Here is a 14,254-nt window from a genome sequence, read left to right as displayed (position 1 = left end):
GACATTTTCTCCCTGGAGATGTCGCGCACCGAGGCGCTCACCCAGGCCTTCCGCCGCTCCATCGGCGTCCGCATCAAGTACGGGGGGCATCCCGCCCCCATTTCGGGGCTCCCACCTCGCTTTTTGGGCTTCCCACCCCTTCCTTTGTTCCTCCTGCTGTGTGTTTTTCTCGTTTATTTTAAGCTCTGTTTGGTTGTTTGTCCCATTTCGGAGCATTCAGATTTTGTCGTCTCAAATTTTGAGGTCCCGTCTCAAATTTTGAGGTCCCCACCCCAATATTGAGGTCCCCATCTCAATTTTGGGATCCCCACCTAGTCCATTTTGGGGTGCCCACGTCTTATTTTTTCTTGCTCGTCATTTTCGAGCTTTTTTGGTTTGGATTTTTCTCTCATTTTATTTTTTCCGCCTTATTTTTATTCTTATTGTGGGGGATTTAGAGGGGGACTTGGGGGATTTAGGGTGTTTGGAGGGGGATTTGGGGGATTTAGGGGGTTTGGAGAGGTCAGGGGTGAGTTTGAGGGGGATTTGAGGGGGTTTAGGGGGACTTAAGAGTTTATAATTTCGAGTTTCCTCACAATTTTGGGGTTTCCCATCCTAATTTAGGTTCCTTCCCCCCCCAGAATCCTGATCAATTTCAGGATCTGTCTCCCAGATTTCAGAATTTTTTCCTTCGTTTTCAGTCTCCCCACCACATTTTGTGCTTCCTGCTCCCCAGTTTTCTGTTTTGAGCTCAATTTCATCTCTTCTCCCCCTGTTTTGGGGCTCAACACCCCAATTTTAGGGTTCCTTCCCAAATTTTGGGGTTCTATCTCAATTTTGGGGTCCCCATATCCTGCTCTGCTACTCTGGTAGAGTCTGCACCCCCCAAATTTCACTCTCCACCCCAATTTTGGGTGTTCCCCCACCCCATTTAAATGTCCCAACACTCAAATTTTGGGGTTCTCTCCTCATTTTTGGGGTGTTTCCTCCTTTTTTGCCTCACAGGGAGGAGACTGAGATCATCGAGGGGGAGGTGGTGGAGATCCAGATCGACCGCCCGGCCACCGGCACGGTGAGGGGGGACCCCAAAATCCTCTTTGTGCCCCAAAAAATCCCCTTAGGGGACCCCAAAACCCTTTGAGGTTTTCTTTTTGGGGTCCCCCCAAACCTTCCTCTTCCTCGCAGGGGACCAAAGTGGGGAAGCTGACGCTGAAAACGACAGAAATGGAGACCATTTATGATTTGGGGGCCAAGATGATCGAGGCCCTGAGCAAGGAGAAGGTGCAGGCAGGGTGAGTGGGGGTCCCCCAAATTGGGGAGACCCCAAAACTTGAGGGACACCCGGAAATTGGGGTGGGAAACGCAGAATTTGGGGTGGGTGGGGGCTGGAATTGGGGTGGGGACCCTGAAATCCGGGGAAAAAAGGGGCAGGAAACGTGAGGGGAAAAAGGGCGGGAAACGTGAGGGGAAAAAGGGCGGGAAACGTGAGGGGAAAAGGGCGGGAAACGTGAGGGGAAAAGGGAAATGTGAGGGGGGAAAGGGAAATGAGGGGAAAAAGCACAGGAAATGTGAGGGGGAAAGGGCGGGAAACGTGAGGGGGGAAAGGGAAATGTGAGGGGAAAAAGCGCAGGAAATGTGAGGGGGAAAAGGAAATGTGAGGGGGCAAAAGCACAGGAAATGAGGGGGAAAAGGGAGGGAAATATGAGGGGGAAAAAGGAATATGTGAGAGGAAAAAAGGTGGAAAACGTGAGGGGGAAAGGGACAGGAAATGTGAGGGGAAAAAGGGTAAGAAATGTGAAGGGGAAAAGGGTAAGAAATGTGAGGGGAAAAAGGGCGGGAAATGTGAGGGGAAAAGGGCGGGAAATGTGAGGGGGGAAAGGGAAATGAGGGGAAAAAGCGCAGGAAATGTGAGGGGGAAAAGGAAATGTGAGGGGGCAAAAGCACAGGAAATGAGGGGGAAAAGGGAGGGAAATAACAGGAAATGTGAGGGGAAAAGAGTGGGAAATATGAGAGGAAAAGGGCAGGAAATGTGAGGGGCAGAAAGGGCGGGAAACATGAGGGGAAAAAGGGAAATGTGAGAGGAAAAAAGGTGGAAAACGTGAGGGAGAAAGGAACAGGAAATGTGAGGGGAAAAGAGTGGGAAATATGAGAGGAAAAGGGCAGGAAATGTGAGGGGCAGAAAGGGCGGGAAACATGAGGGGAAAAAGGGAAATGTGAGAGGAAAAAAGGTGGAAAACGTGAGGGAGAAAGGAACAGGAAATGTGAGGGGAAAAGAGTGGGAAATATGAGAGGAAAAGGGCAGGAAATGTGAGGGGCAGAAAGGGCGGGAAACATGAGGGGAAAAAGGGAAATGTGAGAGGAAAAAAGGTGGAAAACGTGAGGGAGAAAGGAACAGGAAATGTGAGGGGAAAAGAGTGGGAAATATGAGAGGAAAAGGGCAGGAAATGTGAGGGGCAGAAAGGGCGGGAAACATGAGGGGAAAAAGGGAAATGTGAGAGGAAAAAAGGTGGAAAACGTGAGGGAGAAAGGAACAGGAAATGTGAGGGGAAAAGAGTGGGAAATATGAGAGGAAAAGGGCAGGAAATGTGAGGGGCAGAAAGGGCGGGAAACATGAGGGGAAAAAGGGAAATGTGAGAGGAAAAAAGGTGGAAAACGTGAGGGAGAAAGGAACAGGAAATGTGAGGGGAAAAGAGTGGGAAATATGAGAGGAAAAGGGCAGGAAATGTGAGGGGCAGAAAGGGCGGGAAACATGAGGGGAAAAAGGGAAATGTGAGAGGAAAAAAGGTGGAAAACGTGAGGGAGAAAGGAACAGGAAATGTGAGGGGAAAAGAGTGGGAAATATGAGAGGAAAAGGGCAGGAAATGTGAGGGGCAGAAAGGGCGGGAAACATGAGGGGAAAAAGGGAAATGTGAGAGGAAAAAAGGTGGAAAACGTGAGGGAGAAAGGAACAGGAAATGTGAGGGGAAAAGAGTGGGAAATATGAGAGGAAAAGGGCAGGAAATGTGAGGGGCAGAAAGGGCGGGAAACATGAGGGGAAAAAGGGAAATGTGAGAGGAAAAAAGGTGGAAAACGTGAGGGAGAAAGGAACAGGAAATGTGAGGGGAAAAGAGTGGGAAATATGAGAGGAAAAGGGCAGGAAATGTGAGGGGCAGAAAGGGCGGGAAACATGAGGGGAAAAAGGGAAATGTGAGAGGAAAAAAGGTGGAAAACGTGAGGGAGAAAGGAACAGGAAATGTGAGGGGAAAAGAGTGGGAAATATGAGAGGAAAAGGGCAGGAAATGTGAGGGGCAGAAAGGGCGGGAAACATGAGGGGAAAAAGGGAAATGTGAGAGGAAAAAAGGTGGAAAACGTGAGGGAGAAAGGAACAGGAAATGTGAGGGGAAAAGAGTGGGAAATATGAGAGGAAAAGGGCAGGAAATGTGAGGGGCAGAAAGGGCGGGAAACATGAGGGGAAAAAGGGAAATGTGAGAGGAAAAGGGTGAGAAACGAGAGGGGAAAAGGGTGAGAAATGTGAGGGGAAAAGGGTTGAAATTGTGAGTGGGAAAGGATGGGAAACGTGATGGGAAAAAAGGCAGGAAAGGTGAGAGGAAAAAGGTGGGAAATGTGAGGGAGAAAATGAGCAGGAAACGTGAGGGGAAAAAGGGAAATATGAGGGGAGGAAAGAGCGGGAAACGAGGCGAAAAGGGCAATGTGAGGAGAAAAAGGGTGGGAAACATGAGGAGTGAAAAAAATCCCAAAATACCTTGTTTTCCCCCCCAGTGATGTCATCACCATCGACAAGGCCACAGGGAAGATCTCAAAGCTGGGGCGCTCCTTCACCCGAGCACGGGACTACGACGCCATGGGGGCACAGGTGAGGTTTTGGGGGGGGGTTTTGGGTGGTGCAGGGATGGTTTTGGGGTGGCCCTGACCCCCTGAATTCTTCCCCCCCCCAGACGAAATTCGTGCAGTGCCCCGACGGGGAGCTGCAGAAACGGCGCGAGGTCGTTCACACGGTGTCGCTGCACGAGATCGACGTCATCAACTCCCGCACGCAGGGCTTCCTCGCCCTGTTCTCGGGTACAGGGAAATGTGAGGGGGAAAAAGGGAAATGTGAGAGGAAAAAAGGTGGAAAACGTGAGGGAGAAAGGAACAGGAAATGTGAGGGGAAAAGAGTGGGAAATATGAGAGGAAAAGGGCAGGAAATGTGAGGGGCAGAAAGGGCGGGAAACATGAGGGGAAAAAGGGAAATGTGAGAGGAAAAGGGTGAGAAACGAGAGGGGAAAAGGGTGAGAAATGTGAGGGGAAAAGGGTTGAAATTGTGAGTGGGAAAGGATGGGAAACGTGATGGGAAAAAAGGCAGGAAAGGTGAGAGGAAAAAGGTGGGAAATGTGAGGGAGAAAATGAGCAGGAAACGTGAGGGGAAAAAGGGAAATATGAGGGGAGGAAAGAGCGGGAAACGAGGCGAAAAGGGCAATGTGAGGAGAAAAAGGGTGGGAAACATGAGGAGTGAAAAAAATCCCAAAATACCTTGTTTTCCCCCCCAGTGATGTCATCACCATCGACAAGGCCACAGGGAAGATCTCAAAGCTGGGGCGCTCCTTCACCCGAGCACGGGACTACGACGCCATGGGGGCACAGGTGAGGTTTTGGGGGGGGTTTTGGGTGGTGCAGGGATGGTTTTGGGGTGGCCCTGACCCCCTGAATTCTTCCCCCCCCCAGACGAAATTCGTGCAGTGCCCCGACGGGGAGCTGCAGAAACGGCGCGAGGTCGTTCACACGGTGTCGCTGCACGAGATCGACGTCATCAACTCCCGCACGCAGGGCTTCCTCGCCCTGTTCTCGGGTACCCCCAAAAACCCCAAAACTGACCCCAAAAACCCCAAAATGTCCCTCACCCAGCCCAGGGCTTCCTCGCCCTCTTCTCAGGTACCCCCAGACCCCAAACTGACCCCAAAAACCCCAAACTGACCCCAAAAACCCCAAAATGTCCCTCACCCAGCCCAGGGCTTCCTCACCCTGTTCTCAGGTACCCCCAGACCCCAAACTAACCCCAAAAGCAACCCCAAACTGACCCCAAACTGCCCCTCACCCAGCCTAGATCTTCCTCGTCTTCTTCTCAGGTACCCTCAGACCACAAAACTGACCCCAAAAACCCCAAAACTGACCCCAAAACCCCCAAAATGTCCCTCACCCAGCCCAGGGCTTCCTCACCCTGTTCTCAGGTACCCCCAGACCCCAAACTGACCCCAAAAGCAACCCCAAACTGACCCCAAACTGCCCCTCACCCAGCCTAGATCTTCCTCGTCTTCTTCTCAGGTACCCTCAGACCACAAAACTGACCCCAAAAACCCCAAACTGACCCCTAAAACCCCCAAACTGCCCCTCACCCAGACCAGGGCTTCCTCGTCCCGTTCTCAGGTACCCCCAGACCCCAAAACTGACCCCCAAAACCCCAAACTGACCCCAAAACCCCCAAAATGTCCCTCACCCAGACCAGGGCTTCCTCGCTCTGTTTTTGGCTATTCCCAGACTCCCAAAACTGCACCTGCGACCCCCCAAAACTGCATCTGACCCACCCTGGGGGTTCTGAGCGCTCTTTTTGGGTTCTCTCAGACCCCAAAACTGCCCCTGACCCCCCCAAACCCCAAATCCAGGTGACACAGGTGAGATCAAGCCGGAGGTGCGGGAGCAGATCAACGCCAAAGTGGCCGAGTGGCGTGAGGAGGGCAAGGCCGAAGTCATCCCTGGGGTGAGCGAGCCCTGACGCCCCCAAAACCCCCTCAAAGAGCACCTCAGGACCCCCCAAAAATCATTAAAAGCCCCCCAAAATCCCCCCAGGTGCTGTTCATCGATGAGGTTCACATGCTGGACATCGAGAGCTTCTCGTTCCTCAACCGGGCCCTGGAGAGCGACATGGCGCCCGTGCTGATCATGGCCACGAACCGCGGCATCACCAGGTATCTGAGCACACCTGGGCACACCTGGGCACCCCCAAACCTGAGCTGAACCCCCCCTGATGTCCACGTGTCCCTCAGGATCCGAGGCACTGCCCACCGCAGCCCCCACGGGCTCCCGCTGGATCTGCTGGACCGGCTGCTGATCATCGCCACGGCGCCCTACGGCGACAAGGAGACGCGGCAGATCCTCAAAATCAGGTGGGACACCCCAAAAATACACCTGGGCACCCTTAAATCCTCCTTGGTGCGGCCCAAACCGCGCCCTGACACACCTGGGCACCCCAAAAAGCATCGTCGTGGTGTCTATGGGGGGAAAGAGACACAGAAAGTCCTCAAAATAGGGTGGAGACCCCCAAAAAACATCTCTGACACCCCAAAAATCAACCTGAACCCTGAAACCCACCTGGACACCCCAAATGCCCTGAGCCTCAAACATGGCAGGTGACCCTCAACACACCTGGGGCACCCCACAACCCTCTTCAGGTTACCCCAAAATCTTTGTCACCCCAAAAGCCTCTTGGGGTACCCCATAACTCTCCAGATACCTGGATCAATCTTGGGGTGCCCTTAATTCCCTCAGGGTCCCCCCACACACCCCAAAAGCCTCTTGGGGTACCCCATAACTCTCTCCAGGTACCCCTGATCAATCTTGGGGTGCCCTTTATTCCTTCAGAGTTTCCTCAGACACCCCAAAAGCCTCTTGGGGTACCCCATAACTCTCTCCAGGTACCCCTGATCAATCTTGGGGTGCCCTTTATTCCTTCAGAGTTTCCTCAGACACCCCAAAAGCCTCTTGGGGTACCCCATAACTCTCTCCAGGTACCCCTGATCAATCTTGGGGTGCCCTTTATTCCTTCAGAGTCCCCCCACACACCCCAAAAGCCTCTTGGGGTACCCCATAACTCTCTCCAGGTACCCCTGATCAATCTTGGGGTGCCCTTAATTCCCTCAGGGTCCCCCCACACACCCCAAAAGCCTCTTGGGGTACCCCATAACTCTCTCCAGGTACCCCTGATCAATCTTGGGGTGCCCTTAATTCCCTCAGGGTCCCCCCTGACACCCCAAAAGCCTCCTGGGGTACCCCATAACTCTCTCCAGGCACCCTGATCAATCTTGGGGGGCCCTTTATTCCCTCAGGGTTTCCTCAGACACCCCAAAAGCCTCTTGGGGTACCCCATAACTCTCTCCAGGTACCCCTGATCAATCTTGGGGTGCCCTTAATTCCCTCAGGGTTTCCTCAGACACCCCAAAAGCCTCTTGGGGTACCCCATGGGGATCCCCAGGGCCATTTTGGGGTCCCCCTGAGCGGTTTCGGGGGCGCAGGTGCGAGGAGGAGGACGTGGAGATGACGGAGGACGCGTACGCCGTGCTGACGCGCATCGGGCTGGAGACGTCGCTGCGCTACGCCATGCAGCTCATCACCGCCGCCAGCCTGGTGGCCAGGAAACGCAAGGTGGGCACCCCGAAATGTGGGGAATGGGGTCCCAAAATTGGGGTGGGGATCCCAAACTGGGGGGGGGGCAGCGTACATGAGGTGCTGAGGGGGGGCGGTCTGTGTGGATTTGGGGTGGAACTGATGGTTTGGGGTCATATGTGAGGTTTGGGAAAATGGTGGGAAATGTGAGGGGGAAAAGGGCAGGGAATGTGAGGGGAGAAAATGGTGAGAAACGTGAGGGGAGAAAATGGTGAGAAATGCGAGGGGAGAAAATGGTGAGAAACGTGAGGGGAGAAAGGGTGGGAAATGTGACGGGAAAAGAGAAACATGAGAGAAAAAAGTGTGAGAAACATGAGTGACAGAGCAGGAAACGTGAGGGGAAAAAAGGGTGGGAAATGTCAGAAAAGGGTGGGAAATGTAAGGGGAAAAAGTGGGAAACATGAGGGGAAGAAAAAAGGCAGGAAATGTGAGGGAGGCAAAAGAGTGAAAACCAGAAAAAGAGTGAGAAATGTGAGGTGGAATATTTGCAGGAAACATGAGGGGGAAAAGGGCGGGAAGCGTGAGGGGAGAAAATGGCGGGAAACACGAAGGGGGGGAAAAAGGCGGGAAACGTGAGCGGGAAAAGAGAAACATGAGGGGGAAAAGGGTGAGAAAGACGAGGGACAGAGAGCAGGAAATGTGAGGGGAAAAAGGATGGGAAACGTGAGCAGAAAAAAAGGCAGAAAATGTGAGGTAAAGAATGGGAAATGTGAGGGGAAAAAGGATGGGAAACATGAGGGACAGAGAGTAGGAAACATGAGGAGGAAAATGGTGGGAAACGTGAGGGGAAAAAGTGAAAAACAAAAAAAGAGTGGGAAATGTGAGATGCAGTATTTGCAGAAAACGTGAGGGAAGAAAAGAGTAGGAAATGTGAAAGGAGAAAAGAGCGGGAAACTTGAAGGGGAAAAAGAGTGGGAAACATGAGGGGAGGAAAAAAAGGCAGAAAACATGAGGCCAAAGAGTGAAAAAAGAGAAAAAGAGTGGGAAACTTGAGGGGAGGAAAAAAGGCAGGAAATGTGAAGAGGCAAAAGAATGAAAAACAGAAAGAGAGGGGGAAACGTGAAGTGCAATACTTGTGGAAAATGTGAGGGGAGAAAAGAGTGGGAAACGTGAGGGGGGGGGAAAGGCGGGAAATGTGAGGGAATAAAAAGCGGGAAATGTGAGGGGAGGAAAAAAAGCAGAAAATGTGAGGAGATAAAAGAGTGAGAAACAGGAAAAGAGTGGGAAGCATGAGGTGGAAAAAAGCGGGAAACGTGAGGGAGAGAAAATGGCGGGAAATGTGAGGGGGAAAAAAGGGCGGGAAATGTGAGGGGAGGAAAAAAGGCAGAAAGTGTGAGGAAATAAAAGAGTGAAAAACAGGAAAAGGGAGTTGGAAACACGAAGTGAAATATTGGGAAATGTGAGGGGGGGGAAGGGCAGGAAATGTGAGGGGGAAAAAGAGAGAAACGTGAGGGGAGAAAAGGGTGGGAAATGCAAGGGGGAAAAGGGAGGAAAATGTGAGGGGGAAAAGAGCGGGGAAACGTGAGGGGAGGAAAAAAAGCAGGAAATTTGAGGAGATAAAAGAGTGAAAAACAGAAAGAGAGAATGGGAAATGTGAGGGGAGAAAAGAGCGGGAAACATGAGAGGAGAAAAGGGTGGAAAACATTAGGTGGAAAAAAAGTAGGAAACGTGAGGGAGAGAAAAGGGCAGGAAATGTGAGGGGGGAAAAAGGTGGGAAATATGAGGGGAGAAAAGGGAGGAAAACGTGAGAGGAAAAAAAGAGCAGGAAATGTGAGGGGAGGAAAAAAGCAAGAAATTTGAGGAAATAAAAGAGTGAAAAACAGAAAAAGAGAGTTGGAAACGTCAGGTGCAATATTTGCGGGAAACGTGAGAGGAAAAAAAGAGCAGGAAATGTGAGGGGGGAAAAAGGAGGGAAATATGAGGGGAGAAAACGGAGGAAAACGTGAGGGGGAAAAGAGCGGGAAACGTGAGGGGAGGAAAAAAAGCAGGAAATTTGAAGAGATAAAAGTGTGAAAAACAGAAAAAGAGAGTTGGAAACGTCAGGTGCAATATTTGCGGGAAACGTGAGAGGAAAAAAGAGCGGGAAATGTGAGGGGAGGAAAAAAAGCCGGAAATTTGAGGAAATAAAAGCGTGAAAAACATGAAAAGAGAGTTGGAAATATGAAGTGCAGTATTTTGTGATGTTGGTGGCCAGCAGGGCGCGGAGGTGGGCGTGGAGGACATCAAGCGTGTGTACTCGCTGTTCCTGGACGAGTCGCGCTCCACGCAGTACATGAGGGAGTACCAGGAGGCCTTTCTGTTCAACGAGCTCCGTGAGTACCTGGGCACACCTGGGGGCACACCTGGGGGTCCCCAAAACAGCGTGGGTAACGTGGGGCAACACGGAGGGCGAGCAGCGAGGGGTAAAAACGGGAGAAAATTGGGGTAAACGGCCAAAAATTATGAGGTGAGGAGTGGAAATGAGTGGGAGGAATAAAGTAAAAATAAGAGAATTGGGCAAAACAGCAGGGAAAAAATGGATGGCGTTTGGCAAAAACAGGGTAAAGGGGGCAAAAATGGAAGATGTAGAGGAAAAAATGTGCCAAGTAGGGCGAAATGTGAGAAATGAGGTAAAAAAATGAGGGAATTTGGTATATGAGGGAGAAAAGGGTAGAAATTAAGGAATTGGGGCAAACAGAGGGGAAGTTGAGTAGGAATGGACTAAAAATTAGGGGGAATGGAATGCAAAATGAAGAAATGGGAGGAAGAGGGGAAAGCTGGGCAAAAATAAGGGGAGAAATTGGCTAAAAATTGGGTAAATAGGGAAAAAATGGGTTCAAAGTTGGGGGCAAAGGAGTGAAAGTGGAAGCAATCAGGTAAAAATTGGGAAAATCAGGTTAAAAAAAGGTGAATTTCAGTAAAAATTAAGGAATTTGGGTAAAAATAATTGAAAATGGGATGGTAAAACTTGAAGAAAATAGGTAAAAATGAAAAAATGGGGGTAATAGGGTAAATTGGGGGGACTTGGGGATGTTGGGGGGTCCCTGACTCAGTCCCTCTCCCCTTCTCTCCACAGAGGCTGAATCCATGGAAACGCCGTGACCCCCTCCCTCCCCATTTCCTCCTCCCCCCCTTTGTACAATAAATCTGATTTGGAGCCCAAAATTTCCCAAAAATTGGGGGAGGGGCAGTGCCTTTATTTGGGGGTTCAGTGGGGGTCTTCATCCGTCGCTGAACTGGAAGAAGAGGCGCCTCCGTTGGGGGTCTGGGGGGTCCCCAAAATGGGGCACAAAGGGGATCTGGAGGATTTGGGAGAAGCCTTCGGAGAGGTCGGGGGCCACAAATTGTTTCCTGAGGGGGAGGAAATGGGGAAAAATCACCCGGATTTGGGTAAAGTGGGAGGAGAAACGGCTCCAGATGGGGGGAAACTTGGCAAAAATGGGATAAACCCACCCAAGATCAGAGAAAGGAGGGGAAAAGGTAAAAGCCCACCCAAAATGGGGAAGAGAATAGAACAGGGAAGAATGCTCAGGATTGGGAAAGAGGCAAAAATAGGGAAAATGGAACCAAAAAAAAAAAAAGTAATGGGGCTAAATAATGGAGAGAAGGGCAAAAACCCCCAAACCAGCCCCAAATTCTCCCAATTCTCTAAACCATCCCTACAGAGCTCCCAAAACACCTCAAATGCCCAAAATTCCTCTCAGATCCCCCAAAATCCCCCCCAAGCCCCTTTATATCCTTCTCCGGGATTCCCCAAAATGCCCCGGATCCCCCAATTCTCTAAACCATCCCTACAGAGCTCCCAAAACACCTCAAATGCCCAAAATTCCTCTCAGATCCCCCAAAATTCCCCCCCAGCCCTTTTAGATCCTTCTCAGGGATTCCCCAAAATGCCCCAGATGCCCCAATTCTCTAAACCATCCCTACAGAGCTCCCAAAACACCTCAAATGCCCAAAATTCCTCTCAGATCCCCCAAAATTCCCCCCAAGCCCTTTTAGATCCTTCTCAGGGATTCCCCAAAATGCCCCAGATGCCCCAATTCTCTAAACCATCCCTACAGAGCTCCCAAAACACCTCAAATGCCCAAAATTCCTCTCAGATCCCCCAAAATTCCCCCCCAGCCCTTTTAGATCCTTCTCAGGGATTCCCCAAAACACCCCAGATGCCCCAAAATTTCCCCCAGACCCCCCCCAAACTCCCCCAAACCCAATCCCCTCTCACTTGTAGCTGAACAGAACAGCGTCAGTGACGGGAACGTGTCCGCTCTGCGTCATATCCCGGAACTTTTTGGGGTGAAAACCCGAAGGAAAGGGTTCAGGGGGTGCTGAGGGTTCAGGAGGAGGATCGGGACCCCCTCAGCCCCCTCCTCACCCTGCAGTTGTGCCGCGCCTGCTCCAGGCTCGCCGTGAACTGGAGGCACCGACACGGCACCGCAGCCTCGCGGGCACAGGACACGAACCTGGGGGAGCAGAGCGGGTCAGGGGGGTCCCCAAAACCCCAGAAAACCCCAAGGGATGGGGTGAGCAGCTCCCGGCGCCCTCCTGATAATGGGACCCCGGAAAATGCTATAGATTCTGAAAATGTTAGGCTTTGTGTTTTCTCAGATCGCTGCATTTGTGTAAGCAGTGTGATAAATGACATAATTGTTAGATGTGGTGATTGTTTAGTAATTAAATGTTATATAATCATAGGAAGAATCATGAGAAACTATGTGAAAACTTAAGAGAGCCACGTTTAGCTGAAATCTACGTATACAATAGAACAATGTAAGTTTAATAATTAACACGGAAGTTACATAACAATAGAATATAAAAACCCATTCCTCTCGAATGTATGGGCGGAATCAGGTTTGAGGTGAAAACACCCCTGATTTCCAGAGCTCTTAATAAAAGCACCTACATATAATTGCCTATGTGGTTATACGTTTCCGAACGCTGACACTCCCAGCTCCATCCCAGTTCCATCCCAGTTCCATCCCAGTTCCATCCCCGTTCCCAGACTGACCTTTGCCGCGATTCAGGGTCAGGGTTGGTGTTGTCCACGACGACGGAGCGGCCGCGAGCCAGGGCGGCCGAGCAGGCAGAGACGCAGCGTTGCCACGAGCCCAGCGTGTCCTGAGGGTGACAGGGGTGGCACTGAGGTCACACCGGGCCAGGGTGGCTCAATGGCAGGGACACAGCGTGTCCTGAGGGTGACAGGGGTGGCACTGAGGTCACACTGGGCCAGGGTGGCTCAATGGCAGGGACACAGCATGGCCGCAAGTCCTGGAGTTCACACAGGACTCGGGAACTCACCCTGTTCACGTATTCGTATCCTGCCGGCACCAGGTAGCGCTTCACGAAAGTGGATTTGCCGGCTGAGGGGAAAAATTTTCATTTCCCACGTTTCCCACAGTTTTTCAGTTTCCAACCTTTTTTTCCCCCCTCACATTTCCCGCTCTTTTTCCCCTCATGTTTCCCGCCCTTTCCTCCCCTCACGTTTCCCCACTTTTCTCCCCTCACATTTCCTGCTCTTTTTCCCCTCACATTTCCCCTCTTTTCTCCTCTCACATTTCCTGCCATTTTCCCCTCAAATTTTCCACCCTTTTTTCCCCCATGTTTCCCTATTTTTCCCCTCACATTTCCTGCTCTTTTTCCCCTCACATTCCCCACCCTTTTCCCCTCACATTTCCCACCTTTTCTCCTCTCACAAATCTGGCTTTTTTTCCCCTCACATCTCCTTTTTGTCCCTACCTGTTTCCCACCTTCCTTCTCCTCCTATGTTTTCAGCTCTTTCTCCTGCCCTTTTTTCAGCTTTTTTTCCTTTTCCCCCCCCTTTTTTTCCAGCTTTTTCTCCTCACATTTACCACCCTTTTTCTCCCCTCACATTTCTCGCTCTTTTTCTCCCTCACGTTCCCCGCCCTCTTCGCCTCACGTTTCCCGCCATTTTTGCCCCCTCACGTTTCCCGCCCTTTTCTCCCCTCATGTTTCCCGCCCTTTTTCCCCCTCACATTTCCCCACCTTTTCTCCCCTCACATTTCCTGCCATTTTCCCCTCAAATTTTCCACCCTTTTTCCCCTCATGTTTCCCCTTTTTCCCCTCACATTTCCCTCCCTTTTCTCCCCTCACATTTCCCTCCCTTTTCTCCCCTCACGTTTCCCTCCCTTCCCCTTTCTCCCCTCCCATTTCCCGCCCTTTTCTCCCCTCACGTTTCCCTCCCTTTTCTCCCCTCACGTTTCCCTCCCTTTTCTCCCCTCACATTTCCCGCCTTTTTCCCACAGTTTCTCACCACTTTCCCCACACATTTCCCCCCTTTTCTCCCCTCACATTTCCTGTGCTTTTTGGTCCCGTTTCCCACCCTTTTCCCCCTCACGTTTCCCCCTTTTCACCTCACGTTTCCTGCTCTTTTTCCCCCTCCCCTTTCCCACCACTTTCCTCTCACATTCCCTGCCCTTTTCTCCCCTCACATTTCCCGCCATTTTTCCCCTCACGTTTCCCACCATTTTCCCTCCCTTTTTTCTCTTTTCTCCCATTAGGGATCAGAATCAGAGCAGGGTCAGTGGTCACAGTGGTCACTCAGTGGTCACTCACCCCCAGGGAAGCCGACGGTCAGCAGCACCTCAGGCCTGTCCGACACCAGCTCAGCCTCGGGGACCTCTTGGGTGACTTTGTCCAGGTCACGCTGGGGACAAAGGGACAAAGGTCAAAGGTCAGCATTGGGGACAGGCTGCTCTTGGGGGTCAGGGGTCACTCACGGGGTCAGGGGTCACTCACGGGGTCAAAGGCTGGGAGGTCAAAGGGCGCCGGGGCCCAGCCAAGGAACTCTTCCTCAGGAGTCAGGAAGCGGAGCCCGGCGTTGAGAGCAAACTGGGAATGGACTGGGGGTGAACTGGGGGAACTGGGA

The 14,254-nt window shown here is 51.5% G+C and overlaps 2 protein-coding genes across 2 annotated transcripts; one reads left to right on the top strand and one right to left on the bottom strand.

Moving 5' to 3' along the window:
* The first annotated feature begins 6 nt into the window (after positions 1 to 6).
* Positions 7 to 10,595, top strand: RUVBL2 (RuvB like AAA ATPase 2). The gene is made up of 11 exons (XM_005431450.2): positions 7 to 77; positions 985 to 1,051; positions 1,165 to 1,271; positions 3,739 to 3,832; positions 3,915 to 4,038; positions 5,616 to 5,710; positions 5,800 to 5,918; positions 5,997 to 6,116; positions 7,242 to 7,371; positions 9,590 to 9,704; positions 10,448 to 10,595. The coding sequence occupies exons 1-11, from the start codon at positions 19 to 21 to the stop codon at positions 10,471 to 10,473; spliced, it is 1,056 nt and encodes a 351-aa protein (XP_005431507.2). The 5' UTR covers positions 7 to 18; the 3' UTR covers positions 10,474 to 10,595.
* On the bottom strand, positions 10,537 to 14,250 carry PNKP (polynucleotide kinase 3'-phosphatase; the record flags this gene model as incomplete). The annotated part of the gene is made up of 7 exons (XM_031065789.1): positions 10,537 to 10,722; positions 11,594 to 11,655; positions 11,744 to 11,831; positions 12,377 to 12,486; positions 12,667 to 12,728; positions 13,942 to 14,032; positions 14,125 to 14,250. Coding segments are annotated over 7 exons (669 nt in total), but the record flags the coding sequence as incomplete, so codon positions are not given.
* Between the last annotated feature and the right edge of the window lie 4 nt (positions 14,251 to 14,254).

The sequence above is a fragment of the Geospiza fortis genome, unplaced genomic scaffold (genome assembly GCF_000277835.1).
Source record: "Geospiza fortis unplaced genomic scaffold, GeoFor_1.0 scaffold2170, whole genome shotgun sequence".
In the NCBI taxonomy this organism is placed as follows: Eukaryota; Metazoa; Chordata; class Aves; order Passeriformes; family Thraupidae; genus Geospiza; species Geospiza fortis.
This window is presented reverse-complemented; position numbering and strand designations above follow the sequence as displayed.

Excerpts from the sequence above, each read along its gene's own strand:
- RUVBL2 (XM_005431450.2), top strand. The coding sequence starts at position 19 with ATGTCGCGCACCGAGGCGCTCACCCAGGCCTTCCGCCGCTCCATCGGC. Across the intron at positions 1,272-3,738 it reads AAGGAGAAGGTGCAGGCAGG|TGATGTCATCACCATCGACA; the intron begins GTGAGTGGGGGT and ends TTTCCCCCCCAG. Across the intron at positions 5,919-5,996 it reads ACGAACCGCGGCATCACCAG|GATCCGAGGCACTGCCCACC; the intron begins GTATCTGAGCAC and ends CGTGTCCCTCAG.